At 43.0% G+C, this 15,388-nt stretch overlaps 1 protein-coding gene across 1 annotated transcript in view; it reads left to right on the top strand.

Annotated features, from left to right (window-relative positions):
• LOC138491709 (arylacetamide deacetylase-like) overlaps positions 1-15,388 on the top strand; it is a 411,585-nt gene that overhangs the window by 130,605 nt on the left and 265,592 nt on the right. Inside the window, exon 2 of the mRNA XM_069618391.1 lies at positions 14,677-14,899. Coding sequence (XP_069474492.1) covers positions 14,677-14,899 — 223 coding nt within the window. The remainder of the gene's footprint in view (positions 1-14,676; positions 14,900-15,388) is intronic.

The raw sequence follows: 15,388 nt of genomic DNA, 5'->3' as shown, positions 1-15,388 counted from the left end.
CACAAAAGTCTTGTAAAGGTTCAAAAAGGAGCTGGACCAAAGAAAGGGACCAGTTAGAGGGTCAAGGCGGCATGCCCAGTCCAGAAGGTTAAGGGGTTATTATTACCTTGTAGCAATCTTTAGAAAGGGAGGCCTGGCGGACAGGGTACCTTAAAGTGGTGAGAACGCTCCAGCAGGGACTGCACCTATTCCTACATTTGAAGCATCTGTTTGCACAATGAAAGTTTGGTGATAGTCAGGAGCTCTGAGTACTGGGGCTTGGCAAAGAGCCTTTTTCAGGGTTTCAAAGCCCTGATTGCATTCTTCATTCCATCTAACCTTTTTAGGGAATTTAGGAGAACAGATGACATTCAGTGGATAAGCTATGGACCCATAGTTCTCAATGAATTTCCTGTAATACCCAGTGAGACCTAAGAAAGCTCTCACCTGGGTCTGAGTAGTAGGTGTTGTCTAATTTTGCACAGCTTCAATCTTACTGGGCAAAGGCCTTATTTCTCCACCTCCTACCTCATGTCCAAGGTAGACCACTTTACTCTGTCCAATCTGGCATTTACTTGCCTTTATGGTCAGATTGGCCTTTCCAAGAGCCTGCAAAACATATCTCAGGTGGTCCCCATGTTCCTCCCGGGAATTGCTGAACACTGCTATGTCATCCAAGTATGCCATGCAGAAGTCCTCCATCCCATTCAGAACCTGGTTTACCATCCTTTGAAACATAGCAGGTGCATTTTTCAATCCAAAAGGCATAACCTCAAACTGGTATAAGCCAATTGGGGTAGAAAATGCAGTTTTCTCCTTGGCATTGTCTGTCAGGGCTATTTGCCAATAGCCTGACATCAAGTCAAATGTGCTGAGGAACTTGGCTGCACCAAGTCTATCCACCAACTCATCTGTCCTTGGCAAAGGGTGGGCATCAGTCTTAGTGACTGCATTAAGAGCTCTGTAATCCACACAGAATCTAACTTCTTTAGATCCTGCCTTTGGTACTAACACAACTGGGCTAGACCATGGACTAGTAGAGGGCTCTATTACCCCGAGATCAAGCATCTTGTTGACCTCACCTTTGATGTGGGTTCTTACATTTTCTGACATTCGATATCCTCTGCTTTTGACTGGCAGACAGTCACCAGTGAGTATGTCATGCTGTCCCCAAGGGGTCAAGCCTGGTGAAAGGAAGAACAGAGAGGCAAACTTATTCAACATAGATTTGCACTCTTCCTGTTGCTCCGGTGTCAGATTTGAAGAAGATTTACTCCTTCAATCTTTTCATCTAAAGGTAAGCCTCTGAGGAGATCAGGAAGAGCTTCACTCTCTTCTTCTTCCTCTGATGATGCTAGAAGCAAAGCTCCTACATCAGGTCTGGAGACATATGCGTTTAGTCTGTTGGTGTGGAAGACTGTTGGAGCCTCCTTGGGGTTGCCCAAGTCCACCAGATAGTTGACCTCTCCAAGTTTACCCACAACTTTGAAGGGTCCCATCCATTTGTCTTGCACAACCCTCTGCCTTGTTGGAATCATAACGAGAACTAGCTGGTCTTGAGTAAACTCAACCATGTTAGCCTTTTGCTCATGCCAGTGCTTGACCAATGCTTGTCCAGCTTTCAAGTTATCACTTGCTTCTATCATCATTTGTGACATTCTCCTCCGGAGACCTATCACATAGTCAGTCACTCTGACTGGCTTGGAGGAAGGAGCACTCTCCAACCCCTCCTTGATCGGGGCCAATGGACCTCTGACCGGATGACCATAGAGAAGTTCAAAGGGAGTATAACCTACTCCCTCCTGAGGGACTTCTCTATAGGCAAAGAGAAGGCATGGCAGTAGAAGGTCCCACTTTCTTTTAAGGGGGTCCTCTAAAGCACCTATCATGCTCTTCATGGTTCTGTTGAACCTTTCAATCAGCCCATTTGTCTGAGGGTGGTATGCGGTTGAGAACTTGTAAGTAACTCCGCAGGTTTTCCACATGACTTTCATGTAGTGGGACATAACATTTGACCCCCTGTCAGAGATTACTTCCCTAGGAAACCCAACCCTGGTAAAAATACCAAGGAGGGCCTTAGCCACAGCCAGAGCTGTAACAGTCCTCATAGGAATTGCCTCAGGGTACCTAGTAGCATGGTCTACTACAACAAGTATAAACCTGTTGCCTGAGGAAGTTGGAGGATCAAGGGGACCAACAATGTCAATCCATACTCTCTCAATTGGGACTCCCACTACTGGGAGAGGCACTAAAGGTGCCACATTCTTGGAGCCAACCTTACCAGAAGTCTGGCAGGTGTGGCAGCTCCTGCAGTATTTATCTACTTCGGCCCCCATCTTTGGCCAATCAAAGTAGAGTGAGAGCCTTTCCTTAGTCTTCTTGAAACTCAAGTGACCAGCCAAAGGAATCTCATGGCCTAACTGCAAGAACTGTGGTCTGTTCTCTTGGGGTACTACAAGTCAAGTCGTTTGTTGTCCCCAGGTGCAGACTCGGTTGGTTCACTGTAGAAGAGCCATCTTCCCAGTGTAACCTATATTTCCCAGGCTCTTGCCCTTCAGCCTGAGCATCTGCCTGGTGGCGAAGACCTTCCAGAGTTGGACATTCTCTCTGTCCCCTACTGAGGTCTGCCCTGTTGGGTTCACCTTCTGCCAGTAAAGACTGCAGCTCAGGATGGTCAACAGGATCCAGATCTCCAATGAGTTCCTGGCATTCCACTAGCTCTTCTTCAGAGTCTAGTTCAACCACACAGGGTTGTACCTACCTCTCAGCCTCAGCTGGAGGGGGGGCTACTGGTGTAACTTTGGACAACCTAGGACAAGTCCTTGTTGGCTGCACTGGAGTGCTGGCTGTGAGGTTCTTTTTAGAAGTTTTAGGTTTCCCTTTTTCTTCTAGTTTCTTAGAGACAGCAGCTGACATCTCCAGTGGAGCAGGAGTGATCTCTTTCTTCATCATCTCCTTGGGAGTACCTCTCATGGTTCTCTCCCTTGCAGATCTGGTGAGCTCCAGTAACCTTTTACTAGGAGGTCTGGGGGTGTGTGACACTACTCCAAGAGTTTTCAAGTCATTACCCAGCAGAACCCTTCCTGGCACCTCACTTTGTATGTTGACAGGTATCTTCACAGTCATGTCATTACACTGGATGAGAACTGGTAATTGGGGAAGTATCTGCACAGGCCCTCCAGCTAACTTGGTGATGCGTTTGGGTGCCTTAGCAACATCCTCAGCCTGATAAAACGATTGTCCACCAGTTATGCTGGCCCCAGTGTCCCTGATGGCAGGAGTCTCCTGACCATTCACCTGGACACTGTCCTTATAATACTCTTTAGTATTATCTGGGATATAATTATAGACATCTAAGTTCTGTTGTTCCCACAGGCCCAGAGACACTAAAGAAACACTGGCTGAGACTCCAATGGGTTCATCAGCCAGTAATAGAAAGTTTCCACTTGCCATTTGTACTTCCTCCTCTGGAGCGAAGGCTAAGGAGACAAGCTGGACCCCTGAAGGTTTACCCTTACACCTGGGATCTCCTTTCATATGGTCAGTAGAGCCACAAACAAAGCATTTACCAAATACTTTCTGGAATGGTGGCTTGTTCTGACCTCCTTCTGGTTTGGCACCAGGAGGTACACTAGCCTGATTTGGTTTCCCTAGTGGTTTACCCTTTTGGTCTGTTTGGGGCCCTCTTTGGAATTGGAATTATTAGAATTCTCTTTGGAGTCCTTTTTTGGCTGTTTCCCCTCATCCTTTTTCTGAGTAGCCCCAGCATCCTTGTGAGTGGCCCTGTTGGCAACCCACAAGTCAGCAGCCTTGGCTAACTTCCTGGAATCTAATTCCTTTAAATCAGCCAAGTGCTGTCTGATCTCAGGAGAGCAGGCATCATAAATTGACTCCAACATTACAAGATTCATTCCTTCATAAGTGTTAACTCTGTAACCCTTAACCCATCCCTCTAAGTTTTTCAAACTTTCACTCACCCAGGTAGCCCAAGGGGTACCATCATGCTTTTTGAGGGTCCTAAACCTCTTAAGGTACTGGGAAGGGGTCTTCCCGAATCTAGCTATCAAAGCTAGCTTCACACATTCATAATCCTTCTTATCCACCTCCCCCAACTCCATTACCACATCAGTTGCAACAGGGGGAAGCCTAGAGAACAACCAGGAAAGTAACTCATTCCCTGTGTTGTCGTGGAGCCCATGATTATACTCAAACATTTTCAACCAATCCAACACATCCAATCTAGGTTCATACATACCCACTAATTCCTTAGGCATCCGGTGTCTTTTGGGACTGGAACTCCTAGAAGAACCAGAGGAGAGAGAAGCATTTTCCACAGACAACTTCTTCATTTCTGATTCATGATTAAGCTCTATTTCTCTGAGTCTTAACTCAGCTTGCTTCTGCTCAGCCTGGGCATTCATTCTTCTGAACTCTAGCTCTTGGTTTCTTTCAGATTGAGCTAAAAAACGTTTGTACTCTAATTCAAGCTTCATTTTTTCAAGTTCAAAATAAGCAGGGTTACATGTGGGACCTGGTATGGGCCCAATAGGTACAGTAGGTAAGGCAGACAGAGGCTCAGAGTGGCTTACTTCATTAGGTTCACTTTCCTCTTCCGACTCATTCTCAAGACTTTGATTCAGATCAATACCATTACTGTTTTCTACATTTGCTGGGGGGGGAGGGGGTAGATTCCTCTGTACCAACCAGACTTTGGTTTTCTAACAATCTTTCTATAAGTTCAATTTTCTTGCCCTTCTCAGAGAGATTCTTATGTCTACACAATACTTTTAAGCAATCAGCAGTTTTGGCAGACATTGATTCTAGGGTATAACTCTCCATAGCAAATATAGTTAGAAAATCAGCTTTTTAGTGCTAAGCTCTGTGGTAAGTTGTCCTAAAGTGACCAACAAGCACTCCAAAGTGTATACTCAATACAAATCCCACCGCTGTACACCAGTGTTAGGCAGAAACCTGTGCAGTTGCCACCGGGACCACTGCAAAAGATTTAGAACTACAGGTGTTTGGCAGTAAACCCACTTGGTAGCAGTCTGTACCACACAGATTCACTTGGTAGCTGTGGCTGAGCACTCAGACTTCCCTCAAGAAGAGTTAGGCAGTATACAGAGTATTCACAATGGGTCAAGAGAACACAGTAGAACAAGTAAACACTGACCAGGGCTTGGTGTAAAAGAGATATAATTATTTATTTAAACCACATCTAGAAAAACACACAGGCACTAATACTAAGCAATTCAAAAACACGGTCACTAAAAGATATACACTCCCTTAAAAGAATATTAGACAAGTCTTAAGTAAAGCCCCACTTATTTTCAGACAGCGGTGAGAGCTTACCGTAGATGGCACTCTAATAGTTCGTTTTAAAAAGGGAGAGAAGAGCAGAGAACAAGTTGAAACAGATCCCAACACTTTTATCAGAACATAACAAGAGGGAAAGGCAAAGTAAAACCGTGAAGTTAGAGTTCAAGCGGCCGGATCCACTTTCAGAGGATCCAAACGAAATGTGTCCAAGGTCACACGGTTGCAGTGCACAAAAGGCTTGTAAAGGTTCAAAAAGGAGTTGGACCAAAGAAAGGGACCAGTTAGAGGGTCAAGGCAGCCAGCCCAGTCCAGAAGGTTAAGGGGTTATTATTACCTTGTAGCAATCTTTAGAAAGGGAGGCCTGGCGGACACGGTACCTTAAAGTGGTGATAACGCTCCAGTGGGGGCAGTTGTTCCTGGCAGCGGGTGCAAGTCAGTGCTTCGACCAGGGGAAGAGGGGTTCTCGTCGTGGAGGAAGACAGGAGTCTGTTGCACTGCCAGAGAGGAAACCAGCCACAGAGTTTCTCAGGTACACGGAGTGGTCCGGTGATTCGCGGTTCAGTGGTGAGTGGCTATCCAGCTGCCTGGGTGCTTGGCACGGGCAGTTTGACCACAAACCGGGCTGGGGTGTGAAGAAAGGAAGGTAAACTGGTTGTGCCCACCAGTCAGGGGAAGAAGCCTCTCCAGCCGGGAGATCTTCTCTGTCGTCGGGAAGTGGTGAGTCGGTTCTGCAGGGCTCCACCGGTGGTGTCGTCGTGGTAGGTCGGCTCAGCTTCTCCCTCGTCAGATTCTCAGGTCCTGTGGCGACTTCTGAAGTTCCAGTCCCCAAAGCCCTGCTTTTATGCAGAAAACCCCCATTCACTCAGCCTAGCTGTCACTCAAATATGCTAAGTGGTGAGCCGGCCGGCTCACCACTTGGGCCAATCACACAAGAGTGCGACTTGAGTTACCAAGGTAACTCAGTCCAGGGTGCCTAAACCCCCCCCCACACTCCCTGTGGTACCCAGACAGAGTGGCACCAATTTTGGAGGCTTCTGTGGAGAAGCCTGCCAAAAAGTGGAACACAGGGCTCGACTTGGGTTGGAGTCACAGAAAAGAACACAAACGCCATTTTAGAATCGAGTCTTGGCAAAAAATACCAACCGGCGAATTAATATTAATTAAATAAACCGGCGGTATGTTCGAGGCTATGAGCATTAAATAATTAAAGTTGGTAGCCTCGAACAATGGGAAAATCCCATAGGAAGATATTCGCGGTCGAATATAAAAAGTAGTTTCCACTGCCACCAGCCAAAACTCGATCAGGGGGGACGGAGATGTGCCCCCTCGACTAACAGACCCCGGGGCAATCGAATTGCCCCGACCAGTACGTCCACAATATGATGGTTTGTACTGGGTTCTGTTAATAATTTGGGACTAGTAAAGCCAATGGTGACTTTACATGCCCTGGGAGACAGTAGTCAGTCCCAGGGTATGGAGTCTATGGTGGGGTGTCACTATGACACCCCTGTGTTACTGCAACGAGGGTGCTGTGTAACACACATAGGAAAAACACATGAGACCCTATGGAGTAAAGGACCCCATAGCCCATAAAACACATTACCAGTCAAAGGAATACCATAATCATGTCCAAGAGTGGGAGGAAATATAGTCTCACTCTTGGCAGGAGGAAAAAAAACAACTCTAGAAATCCAGCAAAGCTGCTTGGGGACTCAATAGGTTAGAAAATTCAGCCTAAAGAGAGAATTCTCCCTAACAGATGACATGGCTTATTTAAGTAACTCGCGTTTCAGGGAAGAATTTGTCACTTTAGAACAGAGTAGGAATCGCCATATCTGGGCAAGATCCAATGTATTATACAGGAAATCATCTGATGACTAAAGGACAATCTGACCTAGATGTGGGGCAACATGATAAGGGTCAAAAAGTATTTAGACACCATTCATTACCCCATCTAGTCAGAAGCTCCCTGTGGACTCTTCTTCTTATTCCCAAAATAGCCCTAATAACTATGATAGTCTTATATTATAATGCATCGGAGGAATTTATGAAGAGGTTATGCTAAATAGATTGAGAATTTTAAATCTCTTCTATGGCACCCCCCTGGATTGGAGGAGATCCAATCTTCAGATATTGCCCAGGTTGAATTCCTTAGTGACTACGCCCTGCGAAAGGTAAGGCTGCTGATTCATTCTTGGCTGATTACGAGCATACTATTGAGAGCATCACATCACCTTTTCCATCAAGGATTAACATTGAAAGAGGAAATTAACTACCAAACTCCAAACCGTAGGAGCCAGGATGAATTGCCTTTACATCAAAGAGAGAAGAGAGCCTTTAGACCACGCTTGAGTATTTCTTGCTAACAAGGCCAATCTACAGGTCCTCAACAGATTAATATTTAAGGATATGCGCAAACTCAGAAATGTCAAAAGTGCTCTAAGTTGCCGGTGGAACCCCCAATTTGGGAGGGCTGTGCCTTGCTCCTGAATCCAGTGATCAAGTGAACAAAGGAAGGCCTTCGGCTGCAATATTGACCGCTTGTAGGAAGTGTGCAGGCTTTACACTGGAGCAATGGGCTTCTCCTAATTCATTCACACAACTCACAAAATTGATATATCCTGCTGATCAGTTTGCAATTTTAAATTTGTACTGGAATCATGCAGCAATTACGGACAGTTTGTTTTTGGAAGGTGTAGATCGAATGCTGCCCCTAATTATGCTAGATTCCACTATAATGTCTACAATCATAGGAGTTGACCTAAATATTCAATGTATAGGTGTAAATTCGGATTTGTTAACTAATTCAGCAAAAGGATGGCTAACTTTAATGGAAAGACATGATTTCACCATGCTGATTGGAGCTTTAAAAAGTGATATACCTACTAGGCCTACATGGAGCAGGAACAATCAGCCCTCCATCATTGATTATATATTTGTTCAAAAAAACATCTTTAGGACCATGAACGATCTTCAAGAGACCACTCAAACCCATAGTGACCATCAGTTATTATGGCTAACGTGCACTTGCCTTTGGTAGCCTTAATTCCAGTTCACTGTGGGTTTAATGTGGAGGTTACTGGTGGAAGGAACAAGATTAGATGCACTCCCTCATCTCTGCATAAATTAAATGAATGCATAAGGAATGAGTACTCATTACTTATTCAAGATGTAATAAACTCTGCAGGTTGCTGTGTGGCAGCTATGAGTCTATTTACACAGCAAAATGAGGGTGGCTGCAGACTGATATTTAAGTATGTAAGCATAAGCATGTCTTTGATATTAAAATCAAAGACAGGAAAACACAATTATTGAAAAACATAAGAGAAATCCCCCACTTAGCCAATTAGATGGGGCAACAAGATCCTGTATCACCCAGAAATTAAAGCTTTTTTTAATCAACACTATGGGGAGCACATTCTATGCATAATGGTGTCTAAAAATAGTGCCCAGATTTGGGCCCTATTGAATAAAATTACTACTAATGGCCAGCTTCCCCTCCAAATTAATCCAATTCAGGAGGCAGCATGGATTCAATATTTCTGGGACTTGGATGCCCCCTGTCAGGTCATACAGAGTAAAGATACTGACACATGGATCACTGAGACTTCCTTAGTTATCGACCTGGATGATATATTTCAGCAGATACAAAATTTGAGTACATCTAGGGCACCAGGTCCTGATGGTCTTATGAATTATATACTAAAGGCTCATCCTGAGGCTTGGGCCAACATCCTATTCTCTATTTTCACCTAGGTAATACATACAAAGCAAATTCCTCACTCCTGGAAGAAATCTATAATTATTCCCATATTTTAGAAGGGAGGCCAAGAGTTGCCAGAGAATTATCGACCAATTGCTCTTTTGACACCCCGGGCAAGATCTTTGCCTGACTGCTCCTCAGGGATTTCAATCGCTGAATTCAGGGTGACTCCCTGGGGGACAGACGCCAATATGGTTTTGTCCCGGGTTTAGGCACTTCAATACATCTCTTGGTGCTTAGCGTGGTTATGAATAGAGTCATTTAATCGGGCCAGGCAGTATAGATGGCCTTTATAAACTTCAAAATGGCATTGGATTCAGTTCCACGCAAACTGTTGCTGTTCAAGATGGAAGAGGCAGCATGTCCAGCATACATTCTGTCATTGGTTCACAGCTATACACGTGAACGTCCATACAAATTAGACTGAACCAAGGTCACAATCTATTCCGACATCAAGATATCTTAGGCAGGGATGTATTCTGGTGCCTGTCTTTTTAATTTTTTTTATAGCTGTTATTGGCCACCACTTGGAAAGTGTTGTTCGCCAAAACTGGGATCTGTTCACCTACCATGGCTTTTATATGTGGATGATCTTGTTATTTTAGATGCAACTCTGTTGGGATTACACAATTCATTTCTGGCCCTCGAATATTATGTAAACAAGAATCATCTAACTATTAATGTGGAGAAATCTAATATTCTCATTTTATCTGCAAAAAAGCTTTTAAAGAGACACACTTTTAAGTGATTTTTTATATAAAAAGCCTTGGTAATTGTGGATGAATATCGTTATTTAGGAATGAATACCAATAACAACAACCAAGAGCCCCCCCTATTATTTGGATTTGAGAAGGAGGGCTTTGTCAGCGGCCTCCCAAGCAACAATAATACATAGGAAATATGACAAATGTTCCTACGTTACGTTACTCACCTTTTATAAGCAAAAGTTGGTTCCTATTCTATCTTATGCAGCAGAAACCGAGATGGGAGAAACTATCTGGCCAGGAACAAAATAGGGGGCCTGTTCTGGAAGAAAGTGCTGTCTCTTCCATCTAGTCTTCCCATTCAAACGATATGCTATGAGCTGGGACTATTGTCCTTAAATATTATATGCACATGGCAAATTATGAGTTTGTTCAGAAAGTGTATCCTGAACAATGGGAATTCTGTTTCTATATTGCTGGCAATAACTGCATTATTAGACCCTAATCCAGCTCGGTCCTTGCATGCATGGAAAGAGGTTTGTATGCATATAATGATGGAAGCAGACATTTCATTAGAGTTGCTTGTATCTAATCCTGACAGAGCAAATATAAAGTTGTGGCAATATGATTGGAGGCAGACTTGGGATCAATGCAATAAGTATAAGAATTTTAAGAATGCTCATTTTGAATTGAAACCTTTTAGACAACCAGCTGCTTATCTTATGAAGTTTCCGTCATCAAAACTGAGAGCCCTGTTCTTTTAAGATTTCCATTTATTTCATGGCTGACTAATGGGGTTTTGGGGGGGAGATCAAAAAGTCTGAAGAGGGAAAGAACTTGTCGGTTCTGTAGAAATCAGAACTGCTTATAGACTTTGAAGCATTTGGTGGTGTTGTGCCTGTATCTGTTCCCTCAAAGAAAGTTGTTTTTGCAACACCATTTTAAGAAATATAGAGATTTAACACCTGACATGCTATGGGAAAAGATGTGGCCAAGTAAAACTGTGATTTTAGCAACAATGGAATTTTTGCTATGTTTGGATATTTTAAATTGATTCTAATTTATCATTGAATCTTATTGATATTAACAACTAAATGGGCCGTGTTTTAACATTGTAATGTTGTTTTTTGTTCTTGATTTTTAATGTAAATCTCTGTATTCTGTTATTTATTTTTTGGAATTGTACTGAAAGGTTGAAATTTAGTTTTTAAACTGTAACAATAAAAAGGTTAAACGTTGCCACACTCTAGGTGAGTTGAGTACCAAGTTCCATAGGAAATTCCCAAAATGTAATTGCTAATAACTTTTGACTTGCATGACGGATTTCGCTGATTTTTTAAAACACAATGTTTGTCACACCTGCCCGGACTGGACATTTTGGAAAAAATACATTAAAAAATCAATACGTTTCTAAGAAAGCAAAAAATAAAATGCTGTTTTCGGTCTAGTTCTATTAATTTCATCATAGAGGAACAAGTCAACATTTCTGATCAGTACACAGCAAAAAGGCTGGCCGGAATTGGACCAGGTTGTGCAAAACAAAATAAGTTGGGCATGAAGCAGTGACTCAATTTCCGGTCGGGGTCTGGGGTTATTCCATCCACTAGTTCTTATAATATTTGATGGCAAAGGGGTGCCCCCTTCTGCCAAATTTATAGCTACATATGTGTCTCACAATGCATCAGCAAGGCTTTTCAGAAATGAAAAAGCTCCCATTTATTTTTGTTTTATTCAATGCAAGAGATAACTGGGGTTATAATGGGTTAGCCAAAAATGAAAAGTAGAAAAAATGCCATTTTGGAGGTGGAAAGGGATGAAATGGCATCAGGCGAGAGGTGGAGAGGGGGAAAGATGGCACTGAAATTGGGGAGTTGGGGAGGGTGGGGACGAAGTTCAGACTGGGTAATCACTTTGTACTTGGCCTTGTGTGGTGCCTCATGTCTACGCGTGTGCTTAGGGAGTATGGCAGGTGTTCTATCTGTTTGTTTCTAATGAATGGCCAATGTTCTTCAACTATGGGTCACATGCAATGGGATCGTGTTTTGAACATATTTACCTCCTATTTATTGTGTTTTTAACTAATAGTAATGTGTATGTCGTGTTTTCTGTTGCCACTGGGGACACTCTTGAGTTATTCTCTGTCTGACTGCTGTACTACACCTGGCTACCAAAGGCTGATTGTGCTCTTATACAACTTTAATTAATATGGGAGTATTCTGCTTGTGTCTTGGGAATTGCTATCTCATGTCTTCTCTCTGTCTTTCTCTGATTTTTCTGATCCTCCCTAATTTTACTCTAACAATGGCACTAGTTGCCAGCTACTGCCTGAGCTCTGCACAGGTATGTTTTTCTGTGGATTCAGCCTTTTGAGTTTTCCAGAGGCTTATAAGCCTGTGCTCATTTAGAGGCATGCCGCTGCTTCCATTTTTGGAAGATGGCTGCCCAATTACACTTTTGTTTTCATATTAGTCATCTATTTTCGGGATCTGCGTGATTTTTCTGTCATGGAAAAGTCTTTGACGGAAAAGTTTGCATGGGAAATGTACACGCCACCAAAGGTTTGTACATTTCCCATGCAAACAAACACTGCAAATTACTGAATACCCACATCCTCAAGCACATCCACAGCACACCCACGACACAGCCCCACCCACACCCTCAATATACCCCCAATATAAACAAACCACACTTACCTTTTCTTCACGCTGTGTCCCTGCGGCGCCAGTTCCCTTTCACTTCTGTGATCGGGAACCGGCTCGGCAGGGTCCTTTTCTTTTTTTTTTATGGGCAACTGCAGGGGTTTACCCCACAACCCCCGCTCACTATACTGTAAAAGTATAGTGAGCGGGGTGCTGCGGGGGACAGCCCCGCAGACCCTGTTGTTTTTTTTTACTTACCTACAATGCATGGCACCAAAGGTTCGAACTTTTGGTGTTTCGGACCTTTGGTGGTATGCATTTTCGGAAATTCTGTACAGTCAGACCTTTTTTTCGGTACGATCGTACAATTCCTATTTTCCCATGTTGTTCATGTTGCATTCACCTTATACATTGGTCATGTTAGTGTTCTTCATGTCTGTGGATGATCTGTTAGTATTCTTTATGTCTAAATGCATATATTACCTACTGTACTTGTTCTAAATGTGGAGTGCATATTTGCTTTTTGTCTAGTGCATGCGTTTCTACTGTTACAATGCTAGTTGGAAATCTTTTACCATCTTCAGCTCACATTGTTCCCAACCCCTGCTGTACGTGTGAGTGGTAAGGGCGGAACAGCTGCCTCAGTGAGGAACATCTTTCACCTTTGCAATATTGATGCAGGGAAGGGAAGAAGCTATGGATGACTTATTCATCTGCCTCCCAACAGAGACAATGATGCCAAGATTGGAGTGGGGGATGTGAGTAGTAAAGAGAACCTGGAGGACCACGCAGAGCCTCATGAGGATAACATAATCCCAAGCATAACAGAGAATGATAGACAGCTCAAAGAGAAGAGAAGGGAAAGACAAAGAAGATTAGGAGAGCGTTCCAGGCCTTAAAATGTAAGAACTCAAAAGTAACTAAGCAAACTAATACCACCAGGATAGTGGCCTTAGATCAGTAGTAGACCACAGAGAAAGACTATGGAAAATCGGCTTCAGGCAGTCAACAAATAAAATCCCATCTTGAAGCTGTGTAAGCAACCTTCATGGATACTTAGGGTGAGGACACAATTCACATCAAAATATCAAAATGTGCATAGAGACCAGTCATCAAAGGCTTCTGAGAAATACACATACCCTCAGGACAAGGGAATCTGTTGACTCTAAAATGAAAAATGATCCATGCAGGGCAAGCACAATTGGATCTCCGCAAGTGCTTACATTAACAGATGGTTACCATGTCATTCCAACCAGGAGGACAGTCATGGATGAGACAGAGTATGACCCAGGAACCCAGTGTCTGCAGCCCCAATCCTGCTGTCCATGTGGCCAAATAATAGGAAAGCAGCAAAAAAGAAAGGGGAACACTCACAGAACCAAATGCATGTGAAAGACCTTTCCTTTTGGTGGCCGGTAACAGGTACACAATACACACGTTTATAGGGACGGACACAGGACTACAGTCTTTAAATATAAGAAATTTAGCAGAAACCCCACTTCACTTATTATTGAATCCAAACACTTATCATCGTTTGTTTAGTTGAATCCTAATTCAGTTGCCATGGAGAGTTCTGACACTCCTTCTACACCACCTACTACATTGTGAGTAACAATAACATGAGTTAGGCACGAGAAGCATGTTCTGAGTCTTCTCTAGGTTGTTTGGCCATGACACTACCAACATGGTCTTCAACGTCTTTTTATGTCATGTGAAGAAGGCATGAATACGCCTCTGGAAAATTGGGTAAACTTGTTTTGTGTTATGCTAAATGTAATCCAGCTGGTGTTAAAGTTCGTAAATTATGTTTTGCGTGTTTTCCTATCCATGTATTGTACTTTTGCAATACATTGATAAGAACATGGGGTTATTTGAGCTTTTTCAATTCATAGATACAAATTAAGTAAATTGTACCTTAAAGTATTTCAAATACTCTTAGGGCCCGATTCATGGAATTATTTGATCGGTTCAAAGTGACTTTGCACTGCCGACACAAACCACGATTCATGGAACTGGGCAAAGTGTATTTTTGCAGTGCAAAGTCCGTGCAAAGTCAGTGCATATTTATATTTGCAGCACAAAATGGCTTTCACTGCAAAAATACACTTTGCACAGTTCCATGAATCAGAGTTTGTGTAGACAGTGCAAAGTCACTTTTCAGCAGTGCAAAGTCCCTTTGAACCATGCAAAGAAATCCTTGAATCTGGCCCTTAACGTTTGCAGAGAAAGCTAAAAGTCTGAAACAGGTTTTTATTTTTTTTATTTTTCACAGGCTGGTTTAGCTGAATTACTTGGACTTAAACATTACATGGAAGTTTTAATGTTGATGACATCTGCCGAATATTGTGCCCCAATATCAGACGAAAATGTCACAGTGACGGATACAACATTTAATAATGTTCCAGTTCGGGTATACCTTCCAAGACAGGAATCTCGTGTGCTCAGGAGAGCTGTCATTTACTTCCATGGCGGTGGCTGGTGTGTGGGAAGTGCTGGTGAGTATAAAAGTAGCATAACTTGCCATGTTGAGCAATTGCTCCTCCAGCACCCAAATAGTGCCAGGAATATGATCTCTGCTATGCAGATGACAGTGTGCCATTTTATTCTCCATGTGCTAATCTCGAGTTCACTATATTTAGATTCTCTTGCACATGCAGTAGACCTCACGTTTTAGTGTTAATGTCTGCAGGTATGGTTTTGACGTTTAAGCATATCATAATTGCAGGGAAAAGAGAAGACAGTCATCAAACCCATCTTTACTAAAGGTATGACAGGTTCACTTAACATAATTTAAATAAAACACCATCAATGTTCTGGAAGTTTTAAACAACGTTAAAAATCATTCCAACTGAAATGAGAGTCGACTAGGACATTTCAGCTAACAAGTCAGTTAAGCCACAGCACCACCCAATACCCATGGCAGGACGTTCACCTCTGATCAGAGAAAATGAGCAATCACTGTTGGTATGAAAATGAGCAAAACA

The sequence above is a fragment of the Ambystoma mexicanum genome, chromosome 10 (assembly GCF_040938575.1).
Source record: "Ambystoma mexicanum isolate Mex_15411 chromosome 10, UKY_AmexF1_1, whole genome shotgun sequence".
Classification (NCBI taxonomy): Eukaryota; Metazoa; Chordata; class Amphibia; order Caudata; family Ambystomatidae; genus Ambystoma; species Ambystoma mexicanum.
The sequence above is the reverse complement of the archived record's forward strand: the minus strand, read 5'-3'. Positions and strand labels throughout refer to the sequence as shown.